Source organism: Dermacentor andersoni, chromosome 11, assembly GCF_023375885.2.
Source record: "Dermacentor andersoni chromosome 11, qqDerAnde1_hic_scaffold, whole genome shotgun sequence".
Taxonomy (NCBI): domain Eukaryota; kingdom Metazoa; phylum Arthropoda; class Arachnida; order Ixodida; family Ixodidae; genus Dermacentor; species Dermacentor andersoni.
In genome coordinates this window covers 104,997,475-105,014,934 of record NC_092824.1, presented here as the reverse complement: position 1 = coordinate 105,014,934, position 17,460 = coordinate 104,997,475, and the positions used below count along the sequence as shown (strand labels likewise).

Here is a 17,460-nt window from a genome sequence, read left to right as displayed (position 1 = left end):
AGACTGGAGGTGAAGCACGTAACCCAAGCATAACCTCCGGCGGGAAATTATCAGGCGAAGCAAGTCTTCGAAACACGCCAGTCTCAAAAACGCACGTTATCTCGCTAAACCGCGCCGAGACGTAAAACATCGTACATATGCACTCACCACGCGTGACAAGAACTGTAGCCATGGCGTCGGAAAGGAGGAGCACCGAATATTACCTGTGATCAGTTCGGAAACTCTATGCATCCGGGAGATGCACACAGCAGGCTCACTTAACACGGTCTTAAAAGTCGCACTCGGGAATGTTTCGCCACTTTCCACGTACTATGTATACACCGAGCTACGATAACACGATGCGCGCCGCGACAGGACTGCTTCTTCAAATGCACTCCAAGAAACAGGAGATAAATGTTGTTGCCGTTGCTGTTGCCTCAAAACATGAACGCGCACTGCGTGAACTTCGTAACCGATACGACTTTTGGCGGCAACTTTTGGCGGGCAGCCCGATGAATAAACAACCACTCTAGTGCAAGCCCCCTCCCCTCCTACCACAAAACTCGCGTCAGAAAAAAATAATCATTTTACGAATTGCTCTGTCGCCTCCTAAACGCGAATACAAGCTTACTTCTCACATTGTAAGCACAATATCTCGTAAAACTATGCCTGGATGTTTGGCCATTGGTGGCGCTAAAATCCTTAAGTACTAGAGGGTGTGCCCAGGAAATGTTCACTAATTGAAACGGAGAGGGTACGCGGTGTGTCCAGGCTGAGAAAAGATTTTCGTGACCGTGGGACAACTGCGACATGGGAGTAAGAGTGCCAACTGAGGGTTGTTCGCCACTTCTCCGCATCATGAAGCAAACGTGGCGCTGCTATCAGTATAACAAGTTTGAGGATATCGCTACCGCTGGCTTAACCTATGCTGTACGTTCAAAGTACCAGCAGTACCAGTCTGAGCAGTGCAAGCAAAGCCGGATGGGAAAGAAGTCACGCAGTGCTGGAATTGTTTTTCTAGCTCATGTGCAAGAACCTAGATAGCACTGCAGTTTTCGCGGCAAGTGGGGCGTTAGTTTAGACTTTTAGTCTATATGAACTAGCACGTAGCTTCTATCGTGGATTCGGTGCAGCCAAGTATTGTTTGTATCAAATAAGTTATGGGGTTCCGCGTATGGAGCAAGGATGTTGGCCTGGCAGCTGCAATTATACTGCCTGCTCCCATATGAGTTTACATTGTCATTTGCCCTTCCTAAAGATTCGTGAAAAAGTTGCACTGCTTTTCATGCCGCAGGTGGCATAATATTATTTCAGGAACAAGCGAATTACCTGCAGAGATATGGTTCAGCCGTCGGTTCCTGGCATAGACACTCATATGCTTCCGAAATGATGTTATCGAAGGTGGTGTCGCCATCTAATTTTGCACTAACAGAAAATGCAGTAGCCGCAGAACCTCCCGCTGCCAGATACAGTGAGCATGGGGCAACACGTACGCGCTGAAACCGCTGGTAAGCTCAAGCACAGAAACATGAAAGAATGTTTCGCTTTTAATTCTTTTTTCAGGCATTATATCATAGAGAAGAGCGGGAACACCATATCATGGCATCTTGGTAAATCTTGTTCGATCGAATGGGTGAAATCGCGATTGAGGAACTGTCCTTAAGCGCGGGCTTCGAACACAGCTGGTATACGTATCTTCTATCTGTTGCTCTTGTAGATGCCGAGAACAATGCTGCTTTAAGCACCGTCTTCGCAAACTTAAAACCTGACGTACAGTTTTGAGCGAAGAAATAAGTGTGCGTGTCAATCTTCTCTGAGAAAGAAATGCTAACACTAAAATATGTGGCCTACGGTTATTTGTCCTCGTAAGCGAGCTTGCGCTAATTCCGCCGCTCACGTTTGCGTCGTAGAAGTCTACAGATCCTTCAGCAACATCCAGACACCCAATAATAGAGACCCGTAGAGCCTCACTGCGCAAACTTACTGTGACAAACATAATTTTTCATTGAGCGTGCAATATTTGTTGCGGGCCAACTCGCCATATGGTCTGGCCAGGTCTGGCCACGAATACCAGGCGTACCAGACGACACGCGCCACTCAGCACCGTTAGTGGCTTTACGTTCTACGGACCGCAGCGACACTTTCGCGTCATGATGCGGAGAAATGGTGAAGTACTCTCTAGACGGGTCGGTCGGTGCACATATTCATCTAGCCACCAAAACTGCGTCTCGGCAGCCTCGGCGCGAAGTTTCGGTGAGCTACTTTAGTTGACGCTAGTAGGGCACGTTTTATTGACAGTAAACATTTTCGGTGCCCACGTCTGGACGCCAACGAACGCAACGATTTTATCACTTCTGCTCGGAGTCCCTTGCGTGCGTGCCCCGTAGCAACCAACTTTCCGTTGTGCTAGCGTGAGTCTCGTTTAAGTTTAGACTTGGTTCAACCTTGAGAAGTGATTTCGGTGCCAGACGGTGAATTGCGAAGCAATGGACGCACCCAGGGCGACCACAGAAACTGCGCGGTCGCTTATAAATGCCGAGCTTGCCGCAATAGCGTTCGCTAACGAAGAAGTCCGCGCCGCAGAACACCAACAAATATGGCTTCAAGAACGACTGAAAAAGGCCAAATCGGAGGTGTTGATCTATCGAGAGGCGGTGAAAAATGACGAAGCAGCTGTGAAAGCCCAGCAAGACAATGTGAAAACCAAGGAAGCGTACGTGAAGTCGCTGAAACAAATGAACAAGCCGTTGAGGGAAAAGGCTAGTGCCATGGAGAAGCAGCTCGACGAAGAGTTGAAAAGGTCAACCGACCTAGATGCGGAGCTGGAGAAGCACAAGAAACGTGTTGACGCGATGTTTCGGCATACAAAAAAGCTGGAGGAAAAAGTGAAACGCCCTTATGACATTCCGAACCTGGAAAAGCGAGTCGCGGAGCTGCAGGAAGAATGCAAATCGAAGGAAGCAGCTGAGCGTGCCATTGATGAGGAACTGCAAAAGGCGCGCTCAAAGAAACAGAGGTCTGCTCAAGATGAACTCAATGCATTCATTATTGGGCTCGCCAAGCTTAAGGTCGACGGCGCAACTAAAGAAAAGCAAGTACAAGAGTTGCAAGACGAAATCCAACAGTTGGAGTCCACGAAGGCAGCACTTACTCAGGGCAAGTTACATACACAAGCAAGGGACAACACTTCTGGAAAGACTCGGACATTGCAGCTTTATCCTGTCGTCAAGACTCCTCAGAACAAGTCCTGTTCAGTGTCATTTGATGCATCAACTTCATTCCATTTTGAAACACATGCCATTCCAAGTACCAAGAACCAGAGCATCTTAACGGAAGCCCCTTCAAGGCTAGAGAAAGGACCACCGCTTCGAAGTGCCGCTCCAAGCATGTCACCGCTATTGATGCCGCCACCAAGTAGCGCTGTGGCACGATCAAGGCCTGCCTCCGGAGGCCCTAAGCTTGATCCTTTGACGCTCTTAAGTGAACTACAACTGCTGCTTGAGTCCGCTCCTGCTCCCAAGCCTCCAGCTCAGAGACGACCTGTGTCGTCCACTTCTGCAGATTTCGGCACATTTGCTCCTCCTCGCAAGCAGCCACGAATCGATGATGGTAGTGCTTCATCATCTACACCGGCTCTCAAACCACCACGTCAACGCCCTCACATTTCTCCCAGTGAGAGAACCTCACCCTCTCTGGCAGCTAGAGCCACTCCTGTGCCACCTGGTGCCCAGCATGAAATTTCCTCTGCACCTGCTCAAGCCACTCCTTCCAAGCCTGCAGCTGCTAATACTGCCTTACCCTCTGGCAAGCAAGCCTTTCCACGAACACTACGAGAAAAACACCCTATCCCTGCTTCTCCAACGGACCGCTGTGCTCCCGCACCAAATGATCACAAGCTTCCCGGACATGGAAGACAGCAAGACGAACAAACCCTCCATGGAACTCGGGTTTCTCAGCCTCCAGCTCGTCAGCATTTTCTGGAACAGTTGTCTACAGCTCGTCCTTCCAGCACGGCACAAAGACAAGCTCTTCCGCAGTCCTTGGCCATGTCATCGTCTCAGTGGAGCAGAGAACCGGTGGAAGAGAGACTCTTTTGCGCAGCTCAGCCTGAACACCCTCCAGATGACCAGCGTGTTGTGGAAAAAATGCCCCTGCCTAGTCCTTCCAACATGGCACCAAGAGAGCCTGCAGAGTCCACAACCATGCCAGCTAAATGGATCGCGGCATTGCAAGAGCAGCAATCCCACCACACAGCTCACTTTGCGAAGCCTGCAAGTTTCCAGCAGGAACGATTGGGCCTTCCTGGTCCTACCCAAACAACACAGAGACAGGCACCTCCACATCCCTCAACTGCATTATCCGAAGCGAGCAGGGGACGCCAGGAGCGGCAGGGAGGCTGTGCAGCTGAGCTTGCACAGCATCTCAAACAAGGGCACATGCTGGAACAAACACCCACAGTCGGTGCTTCTCACGTGGGACAAAAACGGGTAGCACAGTCCCCAGTTGCATCAGCTGAATGGAATTCTCTTGATATGCAGTCTCCCGAACAAGGGGAAATGCCAAAGCGTGTGGATAGTCAAAGTCCGAAGGAGAGTCCGTCACAGTCCGAGTTTTCCTTTGGTGCCGCAGCACCGAGTCCTGGAGCCAGTGTTGAAGACGGTGGTTTCACTTTGTTTGGTGAAGATGACGATTCTGGAGAAGGCGGCTTCCTTTCCATGGCTGGGGCAGCCGACTCAGCACCTAGGTTCACTTTCTGAGCCTCTTTGGTGCAGTTCAGCATTGTGCCGAGATTTGGCCCTAGAAGATAGAATGTGTGCATACGAATTACCTCATGTTCTTAATGACTGTTCCCACCAGGTTTACGTTGGGAGATTGTCACTGTCTTCAAAAGATAGAGGACATTTTCTTAACATCCTTGTTCACTTCCTTAATATTATGCACATTTCAGCGTTTTACCAAAGAGACTTTCATAGACTAGTTACCTTGTGATCTTAATGTTAGTTCCCATCAAATTTGCATTGGGATATCTTTATTGTCTTCAAGGCTGGAGGACATTTTGTTAACATTCTGCTTCGTTTTTTTAAACTTTTATGTGCAGTTCAGCATTGTATTAAAAACCAACACTGTAAGATAAACTTGCATACACTAACTACTACATGTTTTAAATGACGGCTCCCACCATGTTTAATTTTAGAGGTCTTGAAAAATTACAAGACATTAACATTATCCTGGGATGAATGTTGTTTGTGCCTGCTAGTCTTAAAAGATCCTACTTTGCAGCAGCCTTCTACAAAAGCCAGGCACCTCGTATAAGTGCATAAATGTAGCTATGAACACTGTTGCTAGCTTTCAACAGTCCAGTCTAGAAAGCTTAAACATGAATTGACTTGTGGGTTTTAATATAAACTTTACCAATACTGTGTATTTAGATGTTTTTGTTGCACACCACAAAGTTCATGAATGTGATACTATTATGTAATCAAGTGTTTCAATAAAATCTTTAAAGCGTAAGTGTCTTTCATTCACATAAGTAATTTCCTGACATGACTTAGATTCTCATTACACAAACGCACTGGGTTATCTATTTTCATGGGAACGAATTTTACAGATCTCCTGTGGTTCACAATTGTTACATCAGCTGAATGACTTGTATCAGTGGACATGAGCAAAGCAAATTGCAGGTTTAGGTAAGCTAATTAACAAAATTACACCAATTTACCTTATAGTTAATCATCTTAGAACATGTCTCTATAGCAGAATTGAAACACAGCAGCAATGAAGTAATATCCATTTAGCAGAAATCTGAGCACAAATTTCAAGAAATACGTCCTCAAAATATGCGGCGAAATGTATTAGTGTTACAGTGAACACTTACCGGCGCTCCAGGGTGCTAAGTTGAAGTTCAAGGCACTCTTCTTGGACAATAGTGCTCCGAGCACATCAGTAGTCCTCTTCAATGATCACCAAGCTTAACAATCATAGCCATGCACTCTCAACACACATTGAAAGGCACAGGCATCAAGGCATATTGCTCAATCAACTCTTTGTGACACGAATCTCGGAGTAGCCTTGACTCAAGTGCGACACCTACTCCACTCAAGGAGGCAGCGCTGCCTAGTGCTCGGTTCAGTTAATGGAAAAGGTATGAATCAAAGCACTCTTACGAATATGGCGGTGCGATGGCATTTGGCCTCGCAAAATTCACTGAGTGTCTAACTGTAATGTCCTGTATATTCACACAATGCCTGCCCAGTTGCTCCACAATGCATGGTGGCCTGTGATCCACTGCGGAGGTGCAACCATTTTGAGTTTATACGACTGTTGTTGCAACAGCATGAACCATTTTTGTTGGCTGCTGCTGCTGTCCCGCAACCACTTATTTGCTTCCGCATGATGTGCGATGAAAGAAAATTGATGTGACGCTAACTAGGTCTAATAAACTGACCAAAACGGGGAAAGCGGCAGCCTCCGACTTACAGTTCTGGTTTCATTGTGTAGCCATTGAAGAGATACAGCATGTTTGCCACAGCGTACCAGGTTTGAGTGGCCCGCACCACTACTCATTGGCCAAAATGTAGGCCAATTCACTAATTAGTGTGTAGTCAACATCTCCTAGCTCATCATCAGGGGTTCAATGGCATTTGTAAAGGTGCACTTTTTCTCTACTTTACCAAGAATCAATGCTACCTGCTTCACATCACTGCTCTAGCTTCTTCGATAAAGTCAAGGACGAGTTAAGAATGCCGTGGCGAACATACCACTTTCCAACTCGAAGAGAATTCGTGCAGATGCTGGCAACAATGTTTCCACATTGTTGTGAAATTGCAGCAGGGATGAGCTGCTTCTGTTATCGGCATTTCCCTGGAACTATGTTTTGGAGCAATAGAGCTCAAAGGCCAGGTGCAGAGCAGTCTTGTAGAGGGAGCTTGAACCGAATTTATAGGCTGTCATCATGTATGGCAGGTTGTTCCATTCCAAATGCCTTGGAGGGACACCAAAGAGAAACAATACATAAACTTAGACGGATAAAGTGTTCATATCGAAAACTCTATTTCCATTAATTTTGTGATAACAGGTTGATTATTAGAAAAAACGAACTGAATGTTGATGTTCCATTTTCGTTTTAATTTCGTGCCAGAACCCCAGTGTTGCGCCAATGTGATGGCAGGGATTTCAACATATTCTTTCGTATTTGGGTTGTGTTGGCTCAACAAAAGTTACCGAAACTTGCCATGTTCGATCTTTGGCTCCTTTAGAACACAATTCAGTCCATTTTTATCAATACTAGGCCCTACCGTATGCTGTCAAAATTGATGACATCACGGCAAGCTGGTGCAAGAACTTCAAGGCAGCGGCGCCACTTGTGTTTACTTTTCACGTCTTTTCCAGCTTACCAAGTTTCTTCTCGCAGTAACAGGGCCATTCTTGGTATTATAGAAGGGTAATGTACTAATACAGGTTCCACAAGTGAGAGAAATTTGTACTTCTGATGTCACAATGCACAAGCATGTCACCATGTATCTTTTGTAACAATACAGTCCAACCATGTCGTAATGAGGCTGCATCGAACATGAACATACCTTTGCTGTAGTCATTACAAGCTTATATTCGTCACATGCTGATGTCAGCAATAGAAATTTTAGACTTCCTTGTATCTGATAACTCGTTATACCTTTATTTGTTATACTGGGGTTCGGCTGTACGATTATCTGCACATGTGTTCTCAGTGTGGCTGTACACTGATAGAAGGCCATACGGTTGCATTCAACATTGAATTCCACAAATGGCAAGACTCAAACTTCACAATACCAGCCGTTGTACAAGCTACCAGAGAAAGCAAAATCGCACTTTCTGAAATCGAAAGACATACCGCAACTAGGTGAAGTTATTATCCTACCCAGAAGAAAGCAGTTCCTAACATTCAGTCTTGACACTCTCACACATGCAGGAACCGTAGCATTTGGCAAGCACATCTATGTCATTGGTGGCTACGATGGTCAAGGCCAAGTCAGCTCCGTCGAGCGTTATGACACAGACCATGACATCTGGGAAATGGTGGCACCCCTTAACACACGAAGGAGTGCTCTCAGTGCTGCTGTCTTGGATGGCAAGATCTATGCCTTAGGTAAGTGGTTCTAGGCAAGAGTATATATGTTGTGTGGAGTGCCAATAAGATGCATAGTAAGACATAAGGAGAGTATCATGCAGTAGCTTTAGAGCTTTACCAAGAACATTTTCACACATGTCTGCTATTTCTAACTGCCACTAGTGGGTATCTGCTGGTCGAATACACAAAATATTTAGAAATTATCATTTGTTCATGCATGTATAGACAAACGTTAGTAGTGATTAACATGCTACAGTAAAACTTCCCTTTCAAAGGACCTCAAGAAATCGTTTGCTTTAGTGAGGGTTCATTAAAGTGAAAGATAAATTCACAGGGCACTAGTATTGTTCACTGGGCAACTGATAAGCAACATCTGATGCATCAGGAAGGAATAGCGCCGTAGCCTCTAGAAGTGCTGCTAGTTAGGACTGACTGTAGCTGACGTTTCCATGAAACCTTTAAAAGTTACCATCTGTTCATGCATGTTTGACAACAGACAATAGAAACAGTTAATTTGACTAGGAAACTATACTAAAACGTCTCTCGAACAAACTGAGAGTCAATTAAAAGTGGAACATAAATACATGAGCTTGCTATTGATGCAGGGTTCAACAGGCTTTAATGTTTCGAAACATAGTGCGTTAAATCAATTTCAGACCATGACCTTGATACAATGTGCCAAGAAAATTTGATAACATTATGCAGGAAAGCAAATATACAGAAATCTAAGGATAAGGAGCATACAACAGAGGATGAAGCAGAGTAAATGCACAAAGGGATCTGGTCGGTCAGGTAGTGCACCCCAACACGGTGTGGACCATGACGGCATATAGTAACACCACTACCTAAAGAGATGGGTTGTAGTTGTGTAGGTAGCTGTGTTTGAATGCATGTTAGCAACATCACGAGTATTTTTGTGAACATATGTACAACCCAAGTCAGTAGTCATGCTTGTGACGGGGAAGAACCATGGCTGCTTGGAGATAAAATAGCACCCGAGTTACCATAACGAAAAGTTAGTGACGACCCTTCGTGCTAGACCACAAACGTTCGCATATTATACGCAGCAGATTTGCTAAGTACATTCACAGCTGCTTTCGGTAGTGCAAACATACTAGAGAGAGAGAGAGAAGAACTTTAGTGCAAAACGCCTGCAGAGTCGGTTAGGCTCCCTCCACGCAGGGAGGACAAGCTTTTACCGCGACGACCATGCTAAGTAGACTTTAACGCCCAGGAACGAAGCAAGATATTCCAGATTAAGTGTGGTAGACCAATCATCTAGTACGGCATGACGGTGATGATGACCCTGACGACTGTGACCACTGATGTCATGCCTCAACAGAAAGTGTCCTCATCAACAGAACAAAGTCAGGAGTGGAACAAAAACCTTTTTTTGTTTGCCAGTTAACCCTGTTTCATGTAATCCACGTCCACAGCAGAGCTTCGAATCTCCTAAACCACTAACACTGCCAAATTCTTTACCCTGCCCAATTACTACATCTACCTACCTACCTACCCTCAGTACCTTTCCTGTTATTCTAATAAACCACTGTTTATGTGTTCCACAGACCACATCCCCGGCAGGTCCACTTCCTTCTGTTTGAAATTTATTATTACAGCATAAAGATAAAGAAGCGTTTGGAGTATAAGTGATACACGAGGAAGTCCCAAAGTAAAACTATCATAGGAGCCTCATATCGTTCCTGCTTTAGTAGATTACACTATCAGGCATGCGAGTCTAAATTAGCAGTAAGCGTACAAGGTATTCCAACAGACACAATGAAAACAGGATCAAGCACGTCATCCAGGTCTCCCTCTGGCTGAAAAAAATTAAGCTGTAGTAATCAATGCTTACTTTTTCGTTATTTAATGCTGCTCCCTTACTTTAACATGCGTGCTTTGATGCACGTCTTCTTGGCAGGTGGCTATGATGGCCAGGAGTACCTGTCGACTGTGGAAGTCTATGACCCTGCGACGAACGTGTGGACGACGGGGCCACCCATGCCTTCCTGCAAGAGCGGCCAGGCATCGTGCTCTTCCCCGGCACCTTGCGTACTCCACAAAGTCTTATGACTCCGAGGCAACCTACATACTCCCCCTCACTGTAACTTGACATAATGTGAATGCTACGCAGGCACATGAGTAAACAAGACCATGGCATTGAACACTCGGGTTCAAATCTTCTTCTTGTACACATAGCTGGAAGTCCATGATTTCAAACAAATTAACCACTCGCCTTTTCCGCGAACTTCTAAAAACCCCTGCAAGTTTTCATGCTTGCCGCAACATCCCAATACACACAACATACATTGGTCGAGCTTTTTCCGATATTTTTGACAAAGCAGTCCCTCTGGAACAACCAAAAACAGAAATCTCATGTTGACTTCTAATGGCATTCCCCTTGAATCATGGTGATGATAACAGTCACCTAGCCTGCATAGGCTAATTAGGTCTTACTGTATTCAATGCATTTTAGTAATCTGCCTAAGCCTATTATGACCCCCTGTCCCCCATATGTTCCTTGCTTTTTTGTAGACAGGGTAGCAAACTTGGAGCAAACTTTGCCAACATTATGCTTTCCAAGATCACGAAGCCTTAATAACATATCTTGAAGACCATCCCAAAACTACCAAAGCCTTGCACAACAATGTGAGAAGGAACAGTGGCATCATTGCATGTCAACAAGTACTAAACAACGAACAACGAAGAAGAGCAGAGAGCTGAGACAGTATCGCAAAGGCAGCTAGGTATTTGATTGCTTATGACTCCAGATGCATTTAAAACCTTTTCATTTTTAATATTATATGTGATTTGATGTCTATTTTAATATGACAGAAATTCCACATCTTTCATGGGGGATGTCACAGGGTCAATCGAACAGAGAATCATTTGGCCAGTATACAGCTTAAAATGAATGCGAAGCACACTCAATCAAGGGTATTGTGACAATTACGGACAACTGTCATGTTAACACAAGCTGAATGCAGGTTTTGCCACCATTCCTCTCTTCTCACAATGCAATTCATAACAAATTTAAACAAAAAATTCATTAGGAAGTATAATTAAAAAAGAATATTGACAGACAAATGTCCGCATACTCGGGCATACAAAAATGAAGTATCGATTGCCAACCTTGCAGCCAGAAGTCCTAGAAGCCTTCACTTGCTGTGAAATTAGAGTGAGGTGGAGTACGTAGTGTCTTTTCCTCAACCAAAAAGGTCAGCAGTGGCTGTACAGAAGTTCCAAGTGCAAAATTTATTGTTGCTCCTAAATAAATGGCATTATAAGCGGGCACTACTACTTTCGTTCACTTCTACTAGTGGCGGTGTGTGCTGCGAACACTTATTCCGGGAAAAGTTCTGCAGGAAAGTTTCCCATGAAGGATATTCAGAAAATTCTCTGTTCTCACATACAGGTGAGAAATACCTTTGGTTCGTTAATTCACGAAGTGCAGCAAAACTAACCTTGCAGGTAAGCTTGTAACCTGTTCCTTTTCATTTTTTTTTTTCAATTCACCTAACCAAAACTCACAATTCATGAGCAAAAGCTGAATTCTCCAGATACTAAATAAGCTTCTTTATGAGCCTACTTTATATATAAAGGGTGTTTCAGCAAACACTTTCAAAATTTTTTAAAGGTTGCCTGTGGCAGATAGCTCAATTCTAGTTTATGAGCCGGCCTACTCGAAGCGGCAGCCACTACTTGCAAAAATAAATGGAAATGCAAAATCGACTTATTAACAAGAATTCACTAACTTTTTAGCTAATGATCTTATGACGCATATTGCAATTTACAAATTCTAGCAGTGGACTTCTCAAGGCAGATCCACTTAGAACGAATTCTCAGGACGACACCAGTTTCGAGATATAAATTCCCGAACTTTGCGGAGAAATGCATTGGCGTTTCAGTTACTTGTGTGCTTCAGTGCATGAAACGACGTTTTGTTTACAAATTAACTGGAACGCCAATGCATTTCTCCGCAAAGTTCGGGAATTTATATCTCGAAACTGGTGTCGTCCTGAGAATTCGTTCCAAGTGGATCCACCTTGTGAACTCCACGGCTAGAATTTGTAAATTGCAATGTGGGCCATAATGTAATAAGTTAAAGACTGAATTAGCAATTTTTTTTATTAATTAGCCGATTTTCAATCCCAATTTTTTTTTTTTCAAGTATTGTCCGCCGCTTTGTCTAGACCAGCTCATCAACTAGAATTGTGATATCTGCCACAGGCAACTTTTAAGGATTTTTGAAAGTTTTCGCTGAAACAACCTGTACACACACATATATATATATATATATACATACTAAGTGCATTTATTTCTAATAACAGAATTTTGAAAAATTGCCTGTGAAATATAGCAGAATTATACTCAATGAGCTGGTTTATACGAATAGGCGGACATTGGTAGCAATAGAAATCAATATGCATATTTGACTAATTAACAAAATTTCACAAATCAACTATGTAACTAGTTAGTTTAGTGCACAGGTGCACTTTAATGCACGAATTCAAGTCAGCAATTTTACAAGGCGCACTCTCTCAGAACAAATTTAGAAACAAGCACCAGTATTGAGATGAGCACTGTCAAACTTGTGGTAAAAATGCACTGTTGTTTAATTTACTTCTTTTTTTAAAAAACTCTCTTCAAGAAAATGTCTTTTTAAACATTAAAGTAAGAAAATTACTGGAACATCAATGCATTTAATCGCAAACTTTGGGAACGCATACCTCGAAACCGGTGTCATCCTCCGAATTGGTTCCAAGTGGATATGACTTTTGACGTAATTGTACACGGTTTGTAAATTGCAACATGTGCCATAACAATAATTAGCTTAAAATTTAATTAGCATTCATTAGCAGGTTTGGAATGAATCGCCACTTGTAATAAAACTGCCAGAAACTTCAAACTATTATCTAAGCTGTTTTACGTAAATCATCAAAATATTCTCGAGTGGCCTACCAGTTCGCTTATGCACAGTTGTATATTTAAAGGGAAAGAACCTAGTCGAGCCGAGTTTCGTCATCGCCTGCAATTTGACCTTCATTTGACCACAGCCGCGCCGTAGCCTTGGCAACGCATCACGTGACTCGCCGTGCTGAGATCTGCCGCTGCTGGCTTGGCGCGTGCACTCTCTACAGCTGGGTCACCACCCGACCTCATGACCCACCGCGCACCTGGCTAAGAGGAGCGCCGCGCTCGCCTATTGAGTGCAAGCTTGGCCATCGATGAGGGACAGGCCGGGCCATCTTCTTCGAGCGTTGCGTGGGCGCGGGAGGCTTTGAGCTGTCGTCGCCAAGCAGCGTCTGACCACCCAACAGATATAGCTGGCTAACGATGCGTGTCTACCCAAGCCTAATCACAGTCACGTCAAGCCACCGACCTAGGCACAGCTGTCATAGCTAGCTTAATGATGACTGTACATTCAAGTATAATAACTACAGCTGAATCAAAGGTTAACCAAGTGAAACCAACACTTAACCAGGCTAAACCAAGCTTTGCATATCCAGGGTTAGCTGAGCTAAACTGCAGCCAATTTTTGTCGCTGCAACATTCATGACTGATTGCAATTTTGATGAATTGTTCACATTTTAAGTATTTCATTTTTGTCTCCTTGTTTTTCTTCTTTTTGAGTTCTTCCCTGTAACCTATATGTAGATGCAATTCTTTTTAGATCGGAAACTAGCCTAATGGCTATCGGTTCAATTATTGTGTAACCATTTTCTATGTTCGGCTAATAAAGCTGATTGACCGATTGAGAACTTTGATAATTATTCAGACATTCATTTAGATTTTTCGTGAATATAGCGCCTGCCTCTGAGGGTAACCTAGCTCAAGTAGTAGAATAGTGCTACATGTCACATGTGATTTCAAGAAAATCCTGCTAATTAAAAAAAAAGGCACCCCAGGTTGAAGTTTGTTCAGTTTGGAACTGGCTTACACTTGGCGTGCCCTCAATAAATATATGCAGGAAGCACATGGAAAAGGTTACCTTGTTTTTACTTGTGCAGCAGTGATTCGCTGGGCCAGGCAAAGGAACAAGGGCCGCATAGCTCCGCATGGCCGCACCACCACAGCGAGATAAACAAACAGCCGGAATCCGCATGTTGTCGCTCAGCTCAGCGTAAACACATCAGCTGACTGCCCATGTTTCCACAAGCCCTTTCAAGCAAAGAACCACTGCGTCACCTTGCCCAGTCCTCCTTCAGCAGTTTGATCTCCACATCTAAGATCACTACTTCATTGCAATTTATCACTACTGCATAAAGCATGCAATGTACTATTGTGGCATGCTTTAGTTTACACAATTTTCGACTTCTTGTGGTGTTTCCGATACCATTTCACCTCAACAAACTTTAAGTACATGTTTTGTAAGACACACTATGTCATGTTGTTTAATGTAGTGCTTCGGTCGAGCGCTTCAGCAACAAACACAACGAAATGACCTGCGTAGCGAAGGAACAATCCTTTCATGGTTCTACTGCAAGCTGTGCAGTGCATGGCTTTTACAACAAAGTGACCTGTAAAATGAATGATTTCGGAGGCTGCAAGCATTTTGTTACAAAGGCGTTCGACTGTACTTATTGCTATGATACCTAACGCTAGGTTTCTGTTCAGGCTTAGCTTGCACTGACATTCCCATCCAAAGTTGGGCACCATGCATGCTATGAAAATGGGCCCTGCTTTGTCCCTGGCTTTCAGGCCTCTGTTAAACTGCAGACTGCAGCTTTTAGCCAAGGAAGTCATTCCAAGATTCTTTTGGAAAAATAAAGACGAATGAAACCCCCTCCTTGGTCAGTGACAAAAATACGCTGGCCTCTAGCTTTTCATAGGAGAAGTCAAGTATTTACAAGTGCTCCAAGACTGTTTCAAGCCATCAGAAATGTCAGTGAGTTACAAGGGCCAATTAGAGTCTTTGCCCTTACATTTTTTTAACCAAGTTACAGCTGTAAATGTGAAGTCAACATATCCATTCTCAGCAGTAGACCTTTCTTGGACTGGCCTGGCCTTATCTGACAGTAGCTCTGCGGCATGGCACAGCTGTCAGTTGTTGAAGCGGTGGTTGTGCTTCACAGGTCCAAGGCATACAAGCAACAAAGCGTGATTCGTTTTCTATGGAGCAAGGCATGAACGCCCATCGAAATCCACAGGGAAATGCTGCCCACGTATGGGGAAAGGTGTCGCGCTTTGAGAAGTATGAGGTGGTGGTGTTGCGAGTTTGCAAAAGGCCGCAAAGTCCGACGGTGTTTCCACAGTCAGCTGGAAAAATTATATCAAAGGGGCATCTCAAATTTAGTGCTGCGATGGGACTAATGTCTGAACCAATGTGGGGACTACCATAGTTACTCGATACTAAGCACTGCCTTTTTTTCAATATCAAGATGACCAAAGTGAGGAAGGTGCTTAGATTCGAAACATCTAAAATGACCACCCCATCTTCTTTTCGTGGCGGTATCTTGACGAGACAGTCACGAGAAATAACCTTTTATGTGGCAAAAATTCAAAAGAAAGATACCTAGGTGCAGAAAGTGAACCCACCGCTTGTGTCTGACATTCACTACTCAGTCACTTTCACTATCACACAAGTCCGTTGCACCTCTTGAGCCACTGGTCTTACTATGCCACAGTAGGTTGTCATCGGTTGCGTCGAAATGCTTTGTAATTGAACACTTCTTAAATGCCTTGGCCATAACGTCGACTTGGACCCGGTTCCATGCGTCCAATATCCAACTTGCGATGGTTGACGGGGATGCGTTCTGAAGTTTCCCATCAGTGTTTCCTTCCGGTCGAGGTTCTGCACCCATTCTTCACACTCCTGTCGAAGATTAGCCTTAAAATATTTGTTGACTGAAACGTCAAGCGGTGGCAGCACTGGCGTCATACCGCCTCGAATCACAACCAAGTCACAATTGCTCCTCTGAAGCTTGGTCTTTACCTTCGGGGCAACATGGCCGCAAAACGCGTCCGACAGATGCCTCGACCGCATGCCTGCAGGTCCGCCGCACAATTATCCCGGGCACTGCTGCCACACGACTCGAGTCCAGTCTGACATCAGCTCTGCTGTCATCCACCCTTTCTCCTGGACTCTTACGATGATATATTTAGGAAAACATCCATTTTTTGGCATGTCTTTCATTTTGAAGATGATGTATGATGGAAGCTTTCGGCTGTCAGCTGTTATGCACAGCATCACTGTGACATGTTGCTTCTCATACCCTGTCATCTTCACCCTCACTTCTCGGGCTCCTACTTTATTAACTGTGCATGCCCTCGGCAGGTCAAAATACACCGGCATCTCATCGGCGTTGCCAATCTGGCTAAACTCGTTGCTGTGTTCCCTGCAGAGCTTCATCACATACCGCTGAAAAGTGATAAGCTTTTCTTCAAAATCCGCTGGCAGCTTCTGGCATATTGTTGTCTGGCAACTCAAAGAAAATCCATTTCGTCTCATCATATGTTCCACCCAGCCCCGACATGCACGAAATACCGTGCGGAGAATCTGCACTCTTGTCGCGATCTCCAACGCTTTTATCTGGGTTCCATCAACAGTGACAGTGAAACCCCGGCATCGTTTGCTACGAACAGACTCAGTCTTCCTTAATTTGCGGATGTCGGCCCTAGTGCAGTCCCGTGAACTTACGTGTCGCGGTGCCTTTGATAACCTAGGCACGCTGCTTCCTCCACCTGATAATGCAGGCTCGGTCCACGCCGAGTTCCACTGGCACACTGTGGTTGCCATTATCTTTGGCAAACGCAATTATAGTTCGCTTGAACTTCAAGCTGTAGGAAGCTTTCTCCAAATTCATTCTGACTTCCGTTAGGGCTGTCAGACAGCTGACACCAAATGAAGCAACGCGTGCCCACGATGCCTGCGAAACCTGCCGAGCGCCGCCAAAGCAACACGCTGATAGAGTTATCTGGGTTGCTTTTAGCAGGCTTTCTTGTGGGGGGGAGGGGGGGGGGGGTGCTTAAATTTTGGAGTTCTGCCCTGTCATCTGTTGTGTAGTGTCCGAATGCAGCAATGCAAAAAGCCGGAGATAGTGCTGCCAATGCCTAGCCACCTCGAGATTCCGACGGCTCTGGCTTGACGATAGAGTGAGCAAGTGCACTTGGCAGCTTTGGCTCGCCCAAAAAAAGGGGGGGAGGTGCTTAGATTGGCATGCAAACTTTTTCCTATTTTTCTTCTTCTTATTTTGCAAAAATAGTGGGGGGGGGGGTGTGCTTAGAATCGCAATAGTACGACCTGTGGAAAAGTAGTGTAAGGTACGTAGAATAGTATGCATATTTCTAATTACCTGTATGTACCTTAGCATGGCTAATAAAAGATAGGGTCAGACTTTCTGATTCACCCTCTTACATTAAGTGCCTCAATG

General features: G+C 44.7%; 2 protein-coding genes across 3 annotated transcripts in view; both read left to right on the top strand.

Moving 5' to 3' along the window:
* Positions 1-11,380, top strand: part of LOC126539006 (kelch-like ECH-associated protein 1B) — a 29,046-nt gene extending 17,666 nt beyond the window's left edge. For both annotated transcript variants that reach the window (XM_055075282.2, XM_055075281.2), the window contains 2 exons: positions 7,928-8,104; positions 10,008-11,380. In XM_055075282.2, the coding sequence (XP_054931257.1) occupies positions 7,928-8,104; positions 10,008-10,159 (329 nt within the window). In that variant the 3' untranslated portion in view covers positions 10,160-11,380. The remainder of the gene's footprint in view (positions 1-7,927; positions 8,105-10,007) is intronic.
* On the top strand, positions 1,494-5,486 carry LOC126539230 (uncharacterized). The gene has a single exon (XM_050186000.2). It carries the CDS (start codon positions 2,466-2,468, stop codon positions 4,734-4,736), a length of 2,271 nt encoding a protein of 756 aa, XP_050041957.1. The 5' UTR covers positions 1,494-2,465; the 3' UTR covers positions 4,737-5,486.
* Positions 11,381-17,460: the final 6,080 nt, after the last annotated feature.